The sequence below is a fragment of the Podarcis tiliguerta genome (genome assembly GCF_965153285.1).
Source record: "Podarcis tiliguerta genome assembly, chromosome: 14".
Lineage (NCBI taxonomy): Eukaryota > Metazoa > Chordata > Lepidosauria > Squamata > Lacertidae > Podarcis > Podarcis tiliguerta.
This window is the reverse complement of record NC_139547.1, coordinates 29,520,911-29,540,816: the sequence shown is the minus strand read 5'-3', so window position 1 is coordinate 29,540,816 and position 19,906 is coordinate 29,520,911. Positions and strand designations below refer to the sequence as shown.

The 19,906-nt window shown below is 49.4% G+C and overlaps 1 protein-coding gene across 3 annotated transcripts in view; it reads right to left on the bottom strand.

Annotated features, from left to right (window-relative positions):
- SCNN1B (sodium channel epithelial 1 subunit beta) overlaps positions 1-19,906 on the bottom strand; it is a 37,160-nt gene continuing 17,254 nt past the window's right edge. For all 3 annotated transcript variants that reach the window (XM_083412689.1, XM_083412690.1, XM_083412691.1), the window contains exons 5-15: positions 19,354-19,544; positions 13,735-13,838; positions 12,671-12,834; positions 11,047-11,145; positions 8,072-8,170; positions 6,928-7,045; positions 5,726-5,801; positions 5,488-5,545; positions 4,674-4,735; positions 2,726-2,801; positions 1-1,588 (exon numbers count right to left, since the gene is read on the bottom strand). In XM_083412689.1, the coding sequence (XP_083268815.1) occupies positions 1,178-1,588; positions 2,726-2,801; positions 4,674-4,735; positions 5,488-5,545; positions 5,726-5,801; positions 6,928-7,045; positions 8,072-8,170; positions 11,047-11,145; positions 12,671-12,834; positions 13,735-13,838; positions 19,354-19,544 (1,458 nt within the window). In that variant the 3' untranslated portion in view covers positions 1-1,177. The remainder of the gene's footprint in view (positions 1,589-2,725; positions 2,802-4,673; positions 4,736-5,487; positions 5,546-5,725; positions 5,802-6,927; positions 7,046-8,071; positions 8,171-11,046; positions 11,146-12,670; positions 12,835-13,734; positions 13,839-19,353; positions 19,545-19,906) is intronic.

Sequence of the window (19,906 nt, the reverse complement as noted above, 5' to 3'; positions counted from 1 at the left end):
TTGAAAAGGAAGCAGCATCTTTATTGGTGTGCCATGTGCCTCTTTTCCTAGAGCACGTTAGCCTATGCTCCAATTCATGTCAAGTAGAGGAGAGGGCGGGAAGAGGAGGAGGTTTGAGGAAGCAGGCAAGGCAGTTGCTCTGTCTGTCTCGTTTATTGTTAGCCCGCAGAAAGGCCTGAGCTGTAGGAAATGGGAGGTTGCTTGTATTGCTCTCTAGCAAGCACAGGTTGATGGTGGACTCCTCTTCTGCGTCTCTTCATCTAAAATAAACCCCGCCCACAAAGAGTCCAACTCATAAAATGTTTTCCACCACAGGTGAGTTGGTATTCTGCAAAGGACTCTTACCCTCTCCCTCCAAACAAAAACTCCCTCCCCTCCTTGCAGTGTCACCATCTTCAAAACCCCAAAGTTTGAGGGCAGCTGTTTGTACAGGAGAGTCAGGTGCATGGCCAGCCGGCTCAAGCAGGCAGCAAAAGGGTTCCAGCATCACTGAAACGTCAGCCCTGGCTAGGTTAACTGAGGCGTCTGGACGGAGCTTTGCAATATAACCCCCATTTCCACAACTCAGGCTCTGCCCGACGCTAAAGGGCTCCACAGAAGCTGCAGCCATGCACATTCCTCCAGCCAGATATGATGCTCCAACTAAGCAGATGAACAAAATGGGAGATCTCCAACTGGTCAGTGTTTTGCAGGGGGGAGTCCAGCACATGTTTGTGTGCTTACAAGTGCTCTGCCACTTTAACACAACGAACTCACTGGGGGGGGGGGGGAAGACCACCACCACAGACAGACTTTGGGCAGTTAGGATAGTGACAGAGAAATGTACCAATGATGAACTATTGATTATGCAAGTGAATCAGAATGTATGCACATTTGCCGTAAACAAAGCGGAACAGACACTCAAAGCAGACTGGGCATGCCCTGACCTCTGTGCAATCCAATCGGGACAAAAGCTGAACCAAGAGCCCAAGGAGAAAGGGCTTTGCATTAGCAGCCACTCTTGAATCCCTAAATGTCCCACACTGCAAGGAGATGAGGGAGAAGGAGCAGGCTGTCTGGGTGGGCATTCCTGCATGGACTAGAAGACCCTTGAGGTCCCTCCCATTCTGCAAGTCTATGAAGCTCCCTTGGAGGACAGAGTGGGATTTCTTGGCTCCCCTTCCACGTCGGCTGGGCATTAAGCTTTAGTCGGATCTGCTTCCCCATCGCTATCCATCTCCATGACATCCATGGCCGACACGCGGAGGGAGTCGTACTGGGGAGGTGGCGTTCCTGGTTCAGACCCAGCCTCACCATCGGCGGCCAAGTCGTCGTCCCCAGGATTGCCATTGGCTCCCTCCTCCCCTTCCTCCTCCCCTTGGAAGCCCAGGTTGGTGTGAGCCTCCACCCTCTCAGACACGGTGGGAAGAGCGTCCCGCTTCGGGGGCTGGCTGTTCTTTCTTCTCAGCCCCTTGAACCAGCCAATCAGCTTCAGGATAGTGATCCAGACAAAGTCGATGAGGATCTCTCCAAACTCAATGATGCACAGCACAGAGCCTCCCATCCAGAAGCCAAACTGGCCACCCAGGCTTGAGAGAAGCCAGACAACCTGCAATGGGAAGAATCACAGGTTGAGAAGACGCTTAGAGCAGGGGGACCCCAGGGGGGAAACTGTTTGCTTTGAGGGTGGCCTTCCAGTGGAGCAAGTCCAGAGGATGGAATAGGCTTTGTATCCAAGTTGTCCTCACTGGACTTTTATCACAAAAACCCTTATTTATGTCCTTTTCAATTTTACAATCATGCCTTGGATCCCAAATGCCTGGTGAGTCAACTGTTTTGGCTCCTGAACGCCACAAACCCGGAAGTGAGTGTTCTGGTTTGTGAACGTTCTTTGGAAGCCGAACGTCCAGTGTGGCTTCTGTGCCTTCGAGTTGTGTGCAGAAAGCTCCTGCAGCCAATCGGAAGCCGCACCTTGGTTGTCGGACATTTTCAGAAGTTGAATGGACTTCCAGAACGGATTCCGTTTGACAACCAAGGTACGACTGTATTGGAGTACAGTGGTACCTTGGGTTATGTACTTAATTTGTTCCGGAGGTCCGTTCTTAACCTGAAGCACCACTTTAGCTAATGAGGCCTCCTGCTGCCTCTGCGCTGCCGGAGCCCGATTTCTGTTCTCATCCTGAAGCAAAGTTCTTAACCCCAGGTAATATTTCTGGGTTAGCGGAGTCTGTAACCTGAAGCATATGTAACCTGAAGCGTATGTAACCCGAGGTACCACTGTATTCCCAGCCAAGGACACAACTAAATTTCAGAGGGGAAACTAACAAGACTTTAGCTTTTAAATAAACTATCGGGGGAGTGCTGGAGATTCAAAAGCTGAAGAGTGAACAGTTTAAGCTTGTCTTTATTCCAAAGTTGGAATGAGCTCTGAGGCCTTTCCCATCTCATCATAGTCCTGGAGAGCTCTCCTGCTCACAGACGGCTCCCATTCTTTGACACCAAATCAGTATTTTCCCCAGAGGCCACAACTCACCCTTTGCAACATGTGAAATAATAGCATCCCTGAGAAAGTTTCTGTGACAACTCAGAAACAAAAGCCAAACCAGGAGGCACCTGAGAGAAGGGAAATGCATTTCCAGTGCAGAGGGCGGGGCTTAAAACACATCCCGCATTACTATTGGACAACCCCCCACCCTGTGCTTCATAGAATAGGCTGAGCAAGGGGACCTGGACCCAGCCCACTTACAGTTGTCCCTGCTGTCTCCACAATGGTTCGGTAGTTGTACTCTTGGAAATAGATGTTGAGCTTGATGATCCCACTCCTGCAGGAAGCGAGAGGAGAAACAATGAGCTCCTCTTCATCAAACATTCATTCACCAGGCCTGATAAGCTGCTGCCTGAGATCCTGCCCTTCCCTTCCTATAGGCTCCTGCCCTGAAGTTGGGGGCCATCACCGCCTCCTGTGGCAGGGAGTTCCACAGTTTCTCTGTGCTGTGCGAAGAAATACTTTCCTCCATCTGTCCTGAATCTCCCAGCTTCACTGGACGTCCACGACTTCTGAGCATTAGCGGGGGGGGGGCACTTTCCCCTATCCTGATTCTCCATGCCACAGGCACCCCACTCTCACTTGGTGGCTCTGGCGTACGTGGCACACAGGAAGGCTCGGCAAACAAGGCTGTGGCAGCCGCTGCAGCTGCAAAACGGGCCTATAAACCTGGGGCCATTTGCCCAACTTCCGGCTGCTCCGGAGCAGCCAAGATCAAACTGGTTGCAGTTTGCGGGAGAAGGCTGAGACACTTTGCAGAGCTGCAATTTCGCAATCGGTGGAGGTAAAAGGCTTGCAATACGACGACGGCGGCAGCTGCTGCAAGGGACCATGCACCACCTGGAACAGCTGGGGCTGGCTGAAGCGCATTCCTCCTGGGCCTGCCTTTGCCACAAGAGCTTTCCAAAGTGGGTTCTGGGGCTGGAGGATTGGCACCTCCCGGGGCCTCAGAAAGCAGGGAGAGCAGCTAGGCTGGGCGAGTCTCAGAAGCCAGAGGGAGCTTTGGTGGTTCTTGCCTGTGCTCTGTGGCCAGAGCAGACGCAACAAAGAGGAGCCATGCAAAAGGAGCAGCAACTATCTCAAATAAGGCCTGATGGGAGCAGGGAGAGCACAGCGCCCTGGGCTTGGGCCTCAGCAGCTGAGCATCACAAAAACTTCCCTGAAGAAGGGGCCTTCATCCCACATACCTCGGCTCTATGGGTTGGTGTGGTTGGGAATCTGCTGAGGGCTCCCTCCCCCTCCTCCCTACTTGCTTGATCCTGGAGGTGGTGAGGAGAGGTCACAGCCTGATGGATCACTGCTTGCTCTCTGCCTGGCAAGCAGTTAGATGGCAGGGATGAGGAGCAGTCAGGGAGGGGGGCAGGGGCTGGATGAGTTCTTGCCTCAGGCCCCTCCAAGCCCTGGAGCCAACCGTGCCTCTACCACACATTGATTTTTACTGCATTCATAGCCCACCCTTTTCTCCAAGGGGTTCAAGGTGGTGTACATGCTTCTTTCCCCCTTCTCACTGAATCCCTGCAACAACCGTGTGAGGTAGATTCCACTGAGAAGCAGCAGCTGCCCCAAGATCGCTCCATACAGGGCTGAGTGGGGATCCAAACCCAGGTCTCCCAGGTCCTTGTTTGGCACTCTAACCACTGCACCACACTGTCTTTCAAGCCCCAGGCTGCCAGCTTAAGTAGCTGCCTTCCCTTCTTCTGACACGGGTGGCGCTGTGGGTTAAACCACAGAGCCTAGGACTTGTCGATCAGAAGGTCGGCAGTTCGAATCCCCGCAACGGGGTGAGCTCCTGTTGCTCGGTCCCTGTTCCTGCCAACCTAGCAGTTTGAAAGCACATCAAAGTGCAAGTAGATAATAGGTACAGCTCCGGCAGGAAGATAAACGGCGTTTTCGTGCTCTGGATTGCCAGAAGTGGCTTAGTCATGCTGGCCACATGACCGGGAAGCTGTACGCTGGCTTCCTTGGCCAATAAAGTGAGATGAGCCTCGCAACCCCAGAGTCGGTCACGACTGGACCTAATGGTCAGGGGTCCCTTTACCTTTACTTTCCCTTCTTCTGCATCTCCCTGTCTAACCCCCCCCCCCAGCCCTCCTCCTTGTCTCTCCCCACCCACTCCTTGTGGCTCATGGAGCAGCTGGCTTTTACTCACCTGTCCACAGTGATATCGCGTGACTTATTTCTTTCATAGGATAAAATATGGAATATCCAGTTCTAGAAAGAAGAAACAAAATAAGGTTTTTGGAGGGAGGGATGCTCTGACTGCCATCTGTGTGTAGGACCCCTCCTCTTTTGCTTACTTGTACATGCAACGTCAGGTGCCTTGCAAATGAATAAATGTAAATGAATTAATTGGTTGCCTTTCTGAAGGGGTACATTTTTAGAAACATAAAGCACTTTTATCCATTCAGGGCAAATAAAAGAAAGTACTTCTTCACGCAGTTAAACTATGGAACTCTCTCCCACAGGAGGCAGTGACGTTCACCAACCTAGATGACTTTAAAAGAATTCATGGAGAAGAGGACTATCCATGGTTATTTGCCACGATGGCTATGCTCTACCTCCATGGATGAAGGCAGCAATGCTACTGAATGCCAGTTGCTGGAAACCTACATGAGGGGAGAATGCTTGCAGGCTTCCCAATGGGGCATCTGGTTAGTCGCTGTGAAAGCAGGGAGCTGAACTAGATGGGACCCCTTTGACTTGATCCAGAGGGCTATTATGCTCTTAAAACAGGAGCTTATTTTTTATTTTTAATATTCCCTAGTGGATGAATTTCATCCCTTTTAAATTGAGCCACTTCTCTTTGTGTTTTTTAAATAAATTTAATTTTACGCACCCGAATCTGGGACTGAGCTGCTTTAAAAGCCCCAACCACCTTAGCATCTACCCAACTCCATGTGGGTAGATCTTCAGAACATCCAGAAGCCAAAAGACTTCCCCAAAAGCATCTCCCAGAGACCCACCTCAGAAGCTTCAGAAGGCCAGTCAGCCATGGAGATAGTCATCTTGTACTGGGTGTTGCTGTCAAAAAAGGAAGGAGAGAGAGTTGTCATTTCCTGTCCTCCTTTCCCCGTCTCTTTGCACAGCAAAGCCCAGCTGGGTTATTCCAGCTGCCCCACTGGAGAGGCCCAGGGGTCAGTGCAAGACGGAGAGCAGGACTTCTGTGCCTCGGGAACTTTGCGGGATGCCACCTGTACTTACTTGCAGGTCTCCTTGCAAGACTCGATGCAGGTCTGACGGATCTCCAGCTGGTTGCGCAGCTCAGAGAAGCAATATGCTGCAGAGTTCAAACAAAGCACAGTCTTTGCTTTCAGGAACTTGAGTGGAGTTGTTTTCTGCCTGCTGAATTTGCGGGGCTTAAAAGCTCGTGGAAGTGTCAAAGGGGGGAGGATTGTTCCTGTGATGCCTGCTTCCCTCACTCAGGGCTGGATTTAGGTCTGATGAGGCCCTAAGCTGCTGAAGGTAATGGGTCCAGCTGTCCTTTGTCAACAACAAATCATCCCTGGTTTTTTGTGTTGAATATATGCTATATAGTAATTTATGGACCTAATAGGTATCTAAAGCCATTCAGAAACACTGTATGTAGGTTATATTTTATTTGTTTGTTATCTTATATTTTGGAAATGTACATCCAGTTTTTTCCCCTTTAAATTTTTTGGGGGCCCCCAAGAGAGAGGGGCCCCTAAGCTATAGCTTGTTTAGCTTATACGTAAATCCGGCACTGCCCTCACCCCAAGTCAAGCTGCTGTTGTCCGGAGCGGAACTGAAGGTCCACACTGCTCTGGCAACCCGTCCCACATTCATAAGAACTTGACCTTATGGTGTGGCAGCACTCCCTGCCTATTGATATCAGGCAGGCACCTTCACTGCACACCTGCTGAAAACATAATTGTTTAAATCTGTCTTTAATATATTGTTATTTAAACTTTTCAAACATTTAAATTATTGTTGTTGATTTACACTTTTAATGCTTTTTTTGTGTAAAACACTTTGAGGTGGGTTGTGTTTTTACAATTAAGTGGTGTATAAAGACTCTATGAAATAAAACGAAACAGATTATCTTCACAAGTTGAATCTAAAATTGCAAGCTTTGACACTTCGCTTTTAAAAAAACAACACCAAATGACATTCAAAACAAAAACAGATGCATGAGTTTTAATTCCTGGCCCTTTCAAGGCATTGCCCAGGCTCCCAGTGTCCCTTCATTGCTTGACTAATCCATCATGGTCAATGACCCATTTACACAGGTGGAACACACACAATATCCAACACCCACTAAATAAACCAAATCGCTGTAACTAAACAAGGAAGCTGGACTGCTTGGGCAGTGTTTGCAGGGCAAACACACTTTCCCCAAGAAGGGGAGCACCCCCCCCCCGCATCCTTTCTGTGCCCATTCTCACCCCAGTCTGGAAACTCCTGATTGTTGCAGTAAGGCTTCCCTTGGACCCTAGGGAAGGAGTAGTGGCAGCAGTTGCAGTCCTTCACCATCCAAGCTTGGAAGCAGGAACGTAGGCAAGCCTGGAGGAAGAGAAGACTCTGCTTAGAGCCAGCGAGTTCCCAAGAGGACTTGGAATCATAGAATGGTAGAGTTGGTCTTCCAAGACAACAATGCCCATTTACACCACAAAGAACTCCTAACCCACCTACTCTCAGCAGCCAGAAGCACCATAACCAGACACTGGAGAGACCTGTCAGGAGTAAGTATGGACCAATGGTACCAAATAGTATGGGAAACAGCCCTACTAGAAAAATTAACCAATAAGCTGAAACTGACACGGGGACAAACAGAAGACGACGCCTTTACCCCGGTATGGCTCCCCTTTATCACATACACAGCCCAACAAGACGTTGACAATAATCCACCAACAGCATACAAATCAATATGGCTAACCTGATCCAAAACACCCACCCACCCCACTCACACACAAAAACAAAGATCACCACAGCCAACCACAAATGAACAGCCACACCCTAGGCCAACCCCAACCTCACTCACCATCAAAGAAACACAAATGAACAGCACGAGTAATGCTGACACCAAACCCTACATACATTAAGCAAAATAGAAACATTGCCACCCGACCCCACCCCCACCCATCTTCCCCCCTCCACCCCCCAAAAGAGAATGGTAGAGTTGGAAGGGACCGCGAAGGTCATAGGGTCCAATCCCCCTGCAATGCAGAAATCTTTTGCCCAACGTTGGGCTCGAACCCACAACCCTGAGATTAAGAACCTTATGCTCCACCGATTGAGCTATCCCTCCAAGAGGGGACCTTGGGTTAAATCTCTCTCTCAGCCTCCATCCCCCATGTGAGGAGGGAGACCAACTGAGAAAGGACATCCCCTGTATTTCTAGCCCGGAGTGGCTTGGAGTGCTGCAACAGGCAAATCAAACCTTGGGTCAGGTCCAACCGTGACCTCAGCAACCCACCACTATCGGACCCTCTTGAAACTGCATCAAAAGTTGCCAAGGAGACCCAACTTGGGACAAACTTGCTTGACTGGATGGTCGAGGGGGAACAGAACATGGCCTGTATTACTTACCTGGATGGAGTAGGTTGTCCTGTAGACCCCTCCTGTGGAGCTCTCCTTGCGGTCTTCCATGGTGCAGTTGGAGCAGGGCTCAGTTGGCACTGTTTCCTCCTGCAGGGAGGAGAAGTAAAACCTTTCTGGATTTGTTGGGTCAGGAAATCCTCCTTGCCCCTTCCCCCAGCTACCTGTCCCTGAGGAAAAGGGCAGCCTAGGTGAGTTAGGTTTCCACCGTATCTCCTCCTGTTGAGACCAGATCCTAGGATTGTAGAATTATAGAGCTGAAAAGGACTCCAAGGGTCTTCTAGTCTAACCCCTTGCAATGCTCAAGAATCCCTGACTGACGACCAGATAAGCTGATTCCGCTCAATTCCTAGTGGAGGGATCAGGGGAAAAGCCCAACCAACTCTGCCCCCAAACACTAGGGAAGCTCCATTTATCTGAATCCACCCAACATCCCATCACAAGACTTAGAAGTGGTTGTGACCCAGCTGCCTACTCCCGCATCTTGGCAAGAGAGGTTCTTCTGCAGACTAGGAGGCTCCATTCAGTCTAAAAACCTGACTCATCCTAAGCCTGGAATGGGCAAAAAAAGTGCACATTGGATTTGGGACTGAAGTTCCCCCAAAATTTTATAATGTCCCTACATTCCCTAGTGGACCATAAAGAAGGCTGATCGCCGAAGAATTGACGCTTTTGAATTATGGTGCTGGAGGAGACTCTTGAGAGTCCCATGGACTGCAAGAAGATCAAACGCATCCATTCTTACGGAAATCAGCCCTGAGTGCTCACTGGAAGGACAGATCATGAAGCTGAGGCTCCAATACTTTGGCCACCTCATGAGAAGAGAAGACTCCCTGGAAAAGACCCTGATGTTGGGAAAGATGGAGGGCACAAGGAGAAGGGGACGACAGAGGACGAGATGGTTAGACAGTGTTCTCGAAGCTACAAACATGAATCTGACCAAACTGCGGGAGGCAGTGGAAGACAGGAGTGCCTGGCGTGCTCTGGTCCATGGGGTCACGAAGAGTCGGACACGACTGAACGACTAAACAACAACAACACATTCCCTAGTCCATCCTTTTGCAGCCTGGTGTTGCCCAGATGTTTTGGACATCAGCCACAGCCGGCTGTATGGAAACATAGTCACTGGTGGTGGCTGGGGCGGATAAGAAGGGTTGTAATGTAAAACATCCAGAGGGCAGCTTAACTCAATGGCAGAAGATCCAGTTCAATCCTAAATGGCATCTCCAGATAGGAATAGGAATGTCCCCCTGCCTCAAGCACCGGAGATCTGCTGCCTGTCAGTGTAGACAATACTGAGCTAGATGGACCAGGTGTCTTCCTATGTCCCGGTTTAAATCAGCCCTTGATTCAGAAACAAAGAGGACTGGAACCTTGTGTTGTTTTTAAGGGAAGGACTGTCGCTCAGTGGTAGTAGAGCATTTGCTTCCTATGATCCTAGTTAATAGTTGATCCGTGCTTCTGAAGTTCTCGCCTCTTGGCACACATCAGACAGGTATTATTTACCAGCTGTTCTTCCACTATAGACTTTACTGGGCTTTTAAACCTGTTGACGTCCTTTACAACATGAGTGGTGATTTCCCCTCCCAGGAAGCAGAGCGGCCAAGGCAGAGTAAGGCAAGTTGCCTTTGGCTATGGAAGAAACCAAACACCTTGCGCCTTACATGTTTGGAGGGCTTGTCTGCCATTGTTTACATGAAAACAGTTTACATGAGCAGGAGTCGAAGGAAGGAGGCGACCGCCAGCCTTTCCTTCTCGGAGACACATTTAGAGCAGCGGAGACGTACTTAGGGACTTGGGAAAGGAGGAGGCAGCCGGCTGCTCCCTCTCCAGCCTCCTGCCCCTTGGCTGAAACAAACTTTGGCTTTTCAGTTTACAGTTGTTGGGATTTTGTGCAAGAGGGGAGGAATGCTGGGAAACTCGCCCTTCGACTTGCTGTGCAGAAAGCAGCAGCAGCAGCAATATGCGTGGCAGAAGCAGAGGCCTCCAGCATAGGAGAGTCCCCACCACTCAAGCCACCCGCTCTGCTCTGCAGAGGCAACCTCTGCTCATCAGGGGAAACACAGAATTGTAAAGTTGGAAGGGCATTTATTCCAACCACTGCAATGCGGGAATCACAGCTATGGGTTACTTCCAAACAAACAAACAAACAAAACCACCCCGCATGCTGGGGAGCTACTCTGGCCAGGAGGCAAAACTGCCCCACAACACACGGACAGAGGGAAGAGGGAAATGCACTCTGCACATGCTCAAGGACACTCCCATTTGTTCGTTTTTGCTGTTATACATACATATATATATATATATATATATATATATATATATATATAATCTGCAGGTTCCTAAGCTGATTCCTGGCCTCCAAACTCACCTAAGAGTAAGCCTTGAATTTTGGGAACCAACTGCCCAGAGAAAGGCATCCGATCTCAGGGTGACTTAAAATCAAGAGAGCAGGCACTGAAAGCTGTTTCCCTTCTCTGAGTTGTTTTAGACCAGTGGTTCCCAGATCATTTGGGCTACTGCCCCCTTGGTTCCATAAACTCATCCCCAGTGTTATCTACCCTATAAAAAGCATTATTCAGAATAGCAGTTTGCAGGACCCAGTAAGGAAGACAATAACCCAAAACAATTCAAAACAGTCACCATTAACTGCCAATTTATTCAAAATCAAGTTTAAAATATTTAGCTTCATTAACAAAACTGACAGACTTGATCCTGTGATACTAGCTTTTCAGAGTCTGATAGTCATTCACACCTCCAGCACACACACCCCGCCCCCTTGCCTCTGAGCAGCCCTTTAGGTAATCCTGCAGCCCCGCAGGGGGTAGCACACATTGGGAACCACTGTTTTAAACTGTGTTTTAATTGTTGCAACCCACTCTGGGACCTTAGGGTGGAGGGCTTGAGGATGACGATGATAAATTAATACTAAATTAACAATTGGAGTGAAGTGGAGAAATCATTACCTGGTAAGTAGGATAGTCTTGATACAGATTCTTTATAGGGATGTCTGACCCGTTCACTGTGCAGTCGCTGTAAGGAGCTCCCATCCGCACAAGTTCATCCTAGAAAGAAATAAATCTTAAGGGCAGGTGGGATCCCTGAACAGTTGCTTCTTGCTCTCAGTTCTCCTGCCACCCCATAAAAGAAGCACCAGATCCCTGAAAGGCAGTGACACTGCCCTGAAATGAAGAGAGGAAGGGGACTTTGCTCCCTGCATGCAAGTCTCTGTTTTGTTGCGTCAAGAAGACACCAGAAACATCTGTATGTTTTCCTGAAGTCTTAGGCTGTGCACACTTCCCCGGGCTGAAAACACAGCGAGGTCGTACTTTTCTCAATTAAGATCAAAGCTGGTTTTGTGGGGAAGTGCACCATAACGCAGAATTTCATAGGAAACGGCAGGATAGGTATGGATTGGCTAATGTCACGTGTACGCCTCTTCCCAAACCAGTTGTGGGAGCATGCTTGATGCAGAATAAACAGGGGCATGTGTACGCAGCCTTGCAAGCAAAGTAGGAACATCAGAAAAGCCAGGCCAAAGGGGACCATCTAATCCAGCCTCCTGTGCAAGCAGGAGCCCACCTGGGATTCCCAGAAACTGGTATGAGGAGGTGTGCTGCCTCCGACAGAGGACAGTGCCATAAGAGCATGAGGAGAGACCTGCTTTTGGATTAGGCCAAATGGGCCCAACCTATTCCAGCCTCCTGTTCTCACACTGGCCAACCAGATGCCTTAATGGGAAACCTGCAAGCAGGACCTCAACACAAGCACCTTCTGCACCTGCCCGTGGTTCCCAGGAACTGGTATTGCAGGACAGCAAGAAGGAAGGACACTCCCTATTGGCCCGACTCTTGGTGAAACTGGATTTTAGGTGTACTGAAACAGGCACCCTGATTTTTTGTCTTGCTGGATAAAGTTTGGCTTCAGGGTGGGGAGGAGTTTCGGCCAAGGAAGGCTTGGCGTTTGAGTCTTCCTAAACCAGAGTCCTGTCATCTTAAAAAGCAGAGACATCACCTTGCCAACAAAGGTCCATATAGTAAAAGCTATGGTTTTCCCAGTAGTGATGTATGCAAGTGAGAGCTGGACCATAAAGAAGGCTGATCGCCGAAGAATTGATGCTTTTGAATTATGGTGCTGGAGGAGACTCTTGAGAGTCCCATGGACTGCAAGAAGACCAAACCTATCCATTCTTAAGGAAATCAGCCCTGAGTGCTCACTGGAAGGACAGGTCGTGAAGCTGAGGCTCCAATACTTTGGGCACCTCATGAGAAGAGAAGACTCCCTGGAAAAGACCCTGACGTTGGGAAAGATGGAGGGCACAAGGAGAAGGGGATGACAGAGGATGAGATGGTTGGATGGTGTTCTCGAAGCTACCAGCATGAGTTTGACCAAACTGCGGGAGGCAGTGGAGGACATGCTCTGGTCCATGGGGTCACGAAGAGTTGGACACAACTAAACAACTAAACAACAACAAAGCAGAGTCCCACCTCCCTACTGGCTGGACCCAACTTGGCTGGACCCAAGAGAGTCTCAGCCACTCCCACCCCCACCCCAAGTTCTGTGAACAGTTGGGACATGCCAGGCACCTACCACCAAGACGCCAATGGAGGTCTCTGTCCCAGACATGGCATAGATGCCCTGATCCTTCAGGAAAGGGAAGGTCTTCTGCTCATGCAGCATCAGCCAGGCTCCGGCCGTCGAGGTGAGGTAGGGGATGTAGTCGTCTTGGCTGATGTCCAGGATCAGCTTCAGCCCTGGGCAAAGGGAGCAAAGACCAATCGTCAGCCTGCGGCCCCCAGCAAGCAGCGCGGGAACTGGAATCGGCAGTGGGGGGTGGGCACAAAGAGAGACACAAAGTGCCCAGCTGAGCCTCATTCTAGCTGCAACAGGCACCTTTGGAGAGGAGAAGAGAGGGCTTGGCTCTGTCTGGCCTGGTCTGGGGAGGACTCTGTGGTCTCTTCCAGTCTGGGGAGCAAAGCCGGCTCTGCCATTAGGCAGAGGGAGGAAAAAAGAGAGCAATCAGGGCCTCAGGTGGCAGAATAATTTGGACATGCTTTCCTGCTGGGAGGGAGGCTCCCTTGGCTCTTCTGCCTCCAGGGACAAAATGTCTTAAGCCGGCCCTGCTGTTGGGGTGGCTGGTTGCCTGCCATGCACAGGCCTTGCAGAACTGCATGGCTTCGGGGCAGAGCATTAGTTCAAGCCTCTGCCGGGCATCTCCAGTGAAAAGGTCACAGGGCTGGGAAACAGGGCTGGGAAAGTTACAGGGAACCAGGCAGAGGGCCTTCTCGGTAGTGGCACCCGCCCTGTGGAATGCCCTCTCACCAGATGTCAAAGAGAACAACAACTACCAGACTTTTAGAAGACATCTGAAGGCAGCCCTGTTGAGGGAAGCTTTTAATGTTTGATGCATCACTGTATTTTAATTTTTTGTTGGAAGCAGCCTAGAATGGATTAGGAATGTCCAGCTAAACAGCAGGTGCTTTCTTCATCTCTCCCTCCACCTGGAGGCCTGGGAATCAGGCCCCTTTTCACGATGGCACCCTAAGACTCCAGAGCCCCCCCCTTCCTACTCAGAGGAACCTGCAAGGGCTTCAGATTTGGAGGGGGAAAGCAAAGCCAGATGTCAGGGCTGCTCCTTCTTCCGCGCTACCTACCAAACTCTGCGCCAGGATTGGAAGAGATGAGTGGCTTCTTCTCCACGCCCCAGTTGAAGATGTAGCAGTTGCCGTGGTCCGGGTGGTAGAGGTGGGTGAAGTTCCTGCAGAAGGAAGCCCAGGTGAGAAAGGGGGGGAGGGGTGCACATTTGGGAAGGGAGCAGTTCACTCAGCTTGCAAACAAAACAAAACAAAACAAAAAACAAAACAAAACAAAAACCTTCTGGGGAGGGACCCTCTAATACACCAGTGGTCTCCAAACATTTTTTGGGGGGACGGTCTCCCCCCCTTGGTTCCATAAACTCCTCTCCGGTGCCCTCCACCCTAAATAAAGCATTCTTCAGAATAGTGGTTTGCATGACCCAGTAAGGGAGATAATAACCCAATACAGTTTAAAACAGTCACACCCCCTGTGAAGTAGGAATGTGTGTTTATTCAACATGCAATTAAAACTAGTTTAATTCATTCAACAACATTGATGAACTTGATTCAGGGATACCAAGGTTTTCAGAGCACGATAGCCATTTAAACCTCCAGTCTCAACCCCCTGTTGCCCCTTTTCACACTTAGTACCCCCCCAGGGCAGTTCCACCCATTATGGGGACCACTCTGCCACAGCCAACAGAAACAAACTTGCTATTTTTTGCTTCAAACCTTTCAGTGTCCAAAATGCCCTCTCCTGTCTGTCCAGACAAATAAAGGCTGAGAGATCAGGATGACCTCCTGTAAAGAAGCGGGATTTGAGCCTGGGTCTTCCACTCCTGCACTGGGGGTCGGTGTAGTGTAGTGGTTAGAATGTTGGACCAGGTCCTGGGAGACCAGGGTTCAAATCCCCACTCGGCCATGAAGCTCATAAGGTAACCTTGGGCCAGTCACTGCCTCTCAGCTTGACCTACCTCACAGGGTTGTTGTGAGGATAAAATGTGCGGGAAGAGAACTATGCAGTGCTTTTTTCTAAAAAAAAATGTTTAGGCGTACTCTCACTTTGTCTCAAGAAAACCACCATTTTATAGTTTGAATTGGGAAAAATAAATACAGTAAGTGGACAAAAGTACAAAGATTCACAAAATGTTTAGGGGTATGCATACCCCTGCATCCTGCCAGAATAAAAGCACTGTAACTATGTATGCCACCTTGAGCTCTTTGGAGGAAAGAAGGTGGGGCATAAGTGCAATCAAACCATCAATCAATCATCCAACCAACCAACCAACCAACCAACCAACCAACCACTGCTAATTCCTCTGTCCCCTGTCTGTATTTATCAGTGCCAAAAAAGCTGGTTGTAAATGACCAGAGCCAGCAGCCACCACCTCACTCTGCATCATATTATCAAGGCACCAGTTGAGGAGGGTGGGGGGAGCTCTCAAAAATGCCTGAGCCAAAGACCCAAACCACACACTGCAGCAGAAGGCAACCCCACCCTCTCCCACCAAGCTCCCTGAGCGACATGCAACACCTGCCCCAACAAAACATCCTAAAGGGCTAAAAAGATATGTCCACTGCTATCTTGATGGCCTTTGGCCAAAGGGGTTTTCTTTCTCCTTTCTTGACAACAAAAGGAGCAGGGCCTGCCTTGAAGGTCAGGTGCATGTCGTCAGGCAAAACTTATTTGCTCACCTGATTTCTGGTCCTCACAAACAGAACCTGAGAGGTCTGGTGACAGACAGGCCTTGGGATAAAAAAGCAAATTGCAAACAAGAGAGCTAAGAGCCAAGTGGAGCAGAAGGAAAGTCAGGGATGCGCCAGCCGGGTGACATTTGGCTTTTGGCACTTGGAAGGGGGGGTGAGGGGGTGGCTCTCAGCGCAATCCCAGACGTCACTCCAAAGAGAACGTCATTCTCAGCCAGAATGATGGGAAGCAGCGGGGTGGGGTCAGCCCTGGAGGAAAGGCCAAGGCCCCTTTAGGCTGCCTCCATGGAAAGACGGTTTCCAAGTCAAGGGGAGAGAGTTCAGTTCTTGTACTGCAATAGAGCAGCCTCATCTGGACTCCTGGGTCCAGCGCTGGACACCACGCTTGAAGGACGCCAACAAAGAGCTTTAGAGAAGCGCAACGAAGATGGAAAACCAGTCCTGTGAGGGAAGGTTGAAGGAACTGGAGCATATTTAATAGAATCATAGGATGGTTGGAAGGGACCCTCAAGGGTCATCTAGTCCAACCCCCTGTGAAGTAGGAATCGCAGCTAAAGAATCCTTGACAGATGGCCATCCAAGCTCTGCTTAGAAACCTCCACGGAAGGAGACTGTGGGAGGCTGGGGAGCAGGAGGTAGGGATACCTGTCCCATGGAAGAGGGGGGAAATGTGCCCTTTGGGCAAAATAAAGTGGGCTTGAGTTACAGGATAGATCTCAGAAGGGCAGCAGAAGACACATCGGGGGCCTCTAGGCTGTCTCTCTATTTTGCAGGAGGGATTCAAGAGCAGACAAGAGCTTTAGGTTGGTGCTATTAAGGTGGATCTGAGTGCTTTGCCTCCCTGGCACAACGTTCACTTTAAAAAAAAGAGAAAAGAGGACTTTTTGCAGTAATTTAAATGGTGGGTAAATACGTTGAAAAGTGTGGGGTGATTGATGGAAGCCTGCAAACCAGGATTAAGGATTTGTTTTGTTGTGTAACCGCCCCATAAACAAATTAGAGGGAACACTCAGTAAAGACCGGGCTGAGTCCAACCACTGTGCCAGCTTTGCGCAAGCAAATAAAGTCAAGAGGTCGTCTGGAGGATGAAAAGAGCAATTTGACCCTGACCTGAGAAAGAACTGAGATGGAGCGTGGACTTTCCCTTGCTGGAACTCCACAAGCCCAGGCCAGAGAGCCAGGGTTCAGGGAAGTTCTTGTTCTGCATTTGCAGCATCAACTGAGCGGGGTGGGGTGGACTCGTAATCTGGTGGACCGGGTTTGCTTCCCTGCTCCTCCACATGCAGCTGCTGGGTGGCCTTGGGCCAGTCACACTTCTCTGAAGTCTCTCAGCCTCACTCACCTCACAGAGTGTTTGTTATCGGGGAGGAAGGGAAAGGAGAATGTTAGCCGCTTTGAGACTCCTTTGGGTAGTGATAAAGCGGGATATCAAATCCAAACAACAACAACAACAACAACAACTTCTTCTTCTTCTTCTTCTTCTTCTTCTTCTTCTTCTTCTTCTTCTTCTTCTTCTTCTTCTTCTTCCCCTCCAGTTCTAGAATTGTCCCTGTGGAAGTCTGACTCCAAAACAGGATCTGCCCCTCAGAGTTTTCTCCTTCTCTCCTAACAGTAGAATTCATGGAAGTGGAATGTTGGAAGATTCTGGACAGATAAGTCCTTCCCACAGCACACAGTTGAGCACTGTGAGAACAGGAGGCTGGACTAGATGGGGCATTGGCCAAATCTGCCATTGTACATCAGGAGAATGTCTACTCCACTGCCCCAAAGCTTGTGGGGCAAAGGGGAAGGCAGAGAGAGCAGTTTTGAGGCTTCTTTGAACTGCCTTTGTAGGAGATACGTGTGCAACAAGGACAGGGGCTGAAGAGGCCGTGATCCTCCCTGCGTTGCTCTTATGTGACAGGAGCTGCAGTCACAGCCAATGTGGGCAGAGCACAGTGCTAGTTGACAGATGTGCCAGGAGCCAGTAGGAGGCCCTTCTTGTTTCGGCTAAGGGGGAGAGGAAATGAGTCCTGTGCTTCTGTGAGTTCCAGAGCTCTGGCCAGTGGCCAGGTGAGCCTGACTGCAGCAAGCCCAGGTCAGCCCGCCTAGCCTGGGGCTCTGATAACCAATCTGTTAACCAATCTGTTCCTGGTTTAATTAAATAGCCCCAAGTGTTTGCTGATTGATAATTAGCTGCAATGTACTGGACACGGGTGACTCAGCAGCAGCGAAAGAAAACCCTCCATCTACAGAGCAAGCCAAGCCATTCCTCATCTTTCAAATGCAGGCAGCGAGCAAGCTTTGCAGCTACACAGAAGCCTTCTTCAGTGTCCCAAGCAAGACCAGATCGCTGATTAATTCTTAGTCCTTGTATACAAAAGCAGAAATCCTTCTCATTACCATGCAACATTACCAGGTTGACATCAGCCTGGACGTGGAACATCGCTCTTAAATTTTATTATGATTCCTCTGGCAATGAGCATCTGTGTCTGAAAAAGGCTTCTGTGTAATCTGAAAGGTCACACGTCAAGCATTTTTACCATTAGCCAATCCAACAAAAAGAGAGTTTTGCTTCTCCTGCTGGATGGGACTCATGCAGCAGCTGAAATATTGGGCCAAAAGTTGTGTCCATTTCAAGGCGGGGGCAGGGGGGCGGCGGCAGATTGTCCATTGGAAGCTGACCAAGACTTGCATTCCTTTCAGCGATTCTGCAAACTGGTCTTATTTGTTCTGGCCTCTAAGCTTCTGAGGGTCTAGGATTTTAGGTCTATTAAAATCTGATTCCAGTACACTGGATGTCATTTTTCAGACAATAATCCACCCGAAACCTTGAGACTGGGCTAGAAATTTAATTAAATCAAATCAGGCTATTGGTGCCAGTAAGAAGCACTAAGGCGGCAGTGGGAGTGGGGTGGAGCAGGATGGGAGAGCTCCTTAAATCCACCCTCCGCGCACACACCCAGCCATCTCCTCCGAACTAGGAAATGGCTCTAGCCTTTGCCAGCCGGGTACCCTCCAGCTGTTTTGCATTACAACTGGCAGGGGCTGATGGGAGCTATAGTCCACATCAGCTGAAAGGCCCTAGACTGGTGGAGTCTGCTGTAGATCAACTGTGCAGTACCATCCTTGGATTTTGGGTGCAATTTGAGCCAAGGAAGGAATGGAAATTATTGATAGTTCCCTGCAGATCTTACGCACATTTCATAGCTTGCACATGTCATCTTGTACTGCAGATCTGGCGATACAAATTCACGGAGGAGACGCAGCTATCAATGGCTACTGGCCATGATGGGTATGTTCTGCCTCCATTGTTGGATGCAATATGCCTCTGAGTAGCATGTGTTGAGAATCACAGGTGGGGAGAGCTGTTGCTCCCAGGTGCTGCTTGCTAGGAGAATGCTGGACCAGGCTGGGCCTCACTGGTCTGATCCAGCAGCTGGGCTCTTCTGCTGGGCTCAGGGTAACTCCTTTCCTGCTGTGCATTGGATTTTTCATGCAGCTGCCCCCACCAAGCTCAGAATCAAACAAACCCTTGTGTTGCAAAGAGAACGTCAGCAATGTACAGGCAACACGATGACCATGTACATACGAAACAAACAATCTTTTATAGAATTCCTTCAAACCATAACAAGTCCAAAATGAAATCTTTAGTCTCAAAGTCTCTGAAAATCTTTAAATGAAGCGAGGGACCAAACTTTGTACGATGAAAGACAAGCTGTGAAGCTTTGTGTATTCAGCAAATATGATGTCCAACAATGAACAGTGATTCCGGATCTAGACTACTGTTTTGTAGAATTCTTCGTCAGCATGGTGGGATGATATAGAATTGCTTCATAAACTCATCTTATTTCGAATGAATGTATGTAAATGAAAATATCAAATGCTGTGACTACATTATTACATGAGCACTGTTCCACAGCATTTGATATCCGTACAAAGTTTAGTACCTCGCTTCATTTAAAGATTTTCAGTTAACCAAAAACACGGCAAGGTCCCCCGGATACCTACTTGTAATTGCAAGGCTCTGCTCCAAACAGACAGGCCAGGATCATTTCCTCTGCCTTGTAGCCTATCTCAATCCTTTCTCTCTCCGTCTTCTGGGACAAGATGCTGGTGGACTGCAAGACGTACCACTCGGTCACTGCCTGGGCCGCGCTGGTGAAGTTCCGGTAGGTGCAACTGGTGCCGTTATTGGTGCACTTTGAGCAGAATTAGAGAGCGGTGAGGGAGAGAAGGAAAAGGAGGCACATTTGTGCAGAAGAGGTCACTAAATGGAACCTCCATGTTCAGGAGCAGCTGGAGTCACAGGGGAAGGGACCTATGTCAGGGGCACAGCACCTGCTTGGCATGAGAAGGTCCCAGGTTCAGACTCTGACATCATCTCCAGGTAGGTCTAGGCGTTTTGCCTGGAACTCTGGGGAGCCATTGCTGCCAGTCAGTGCAGACAATGCTGAGCTAAATGGACCAGCAGTCCAGCTTCCTGGGTTCTAATGAGGTTTCAGATGAATGAATGAATGAATGAATGAATGAATGACGGAGTTGGCTAGCAATGGCTATGGGT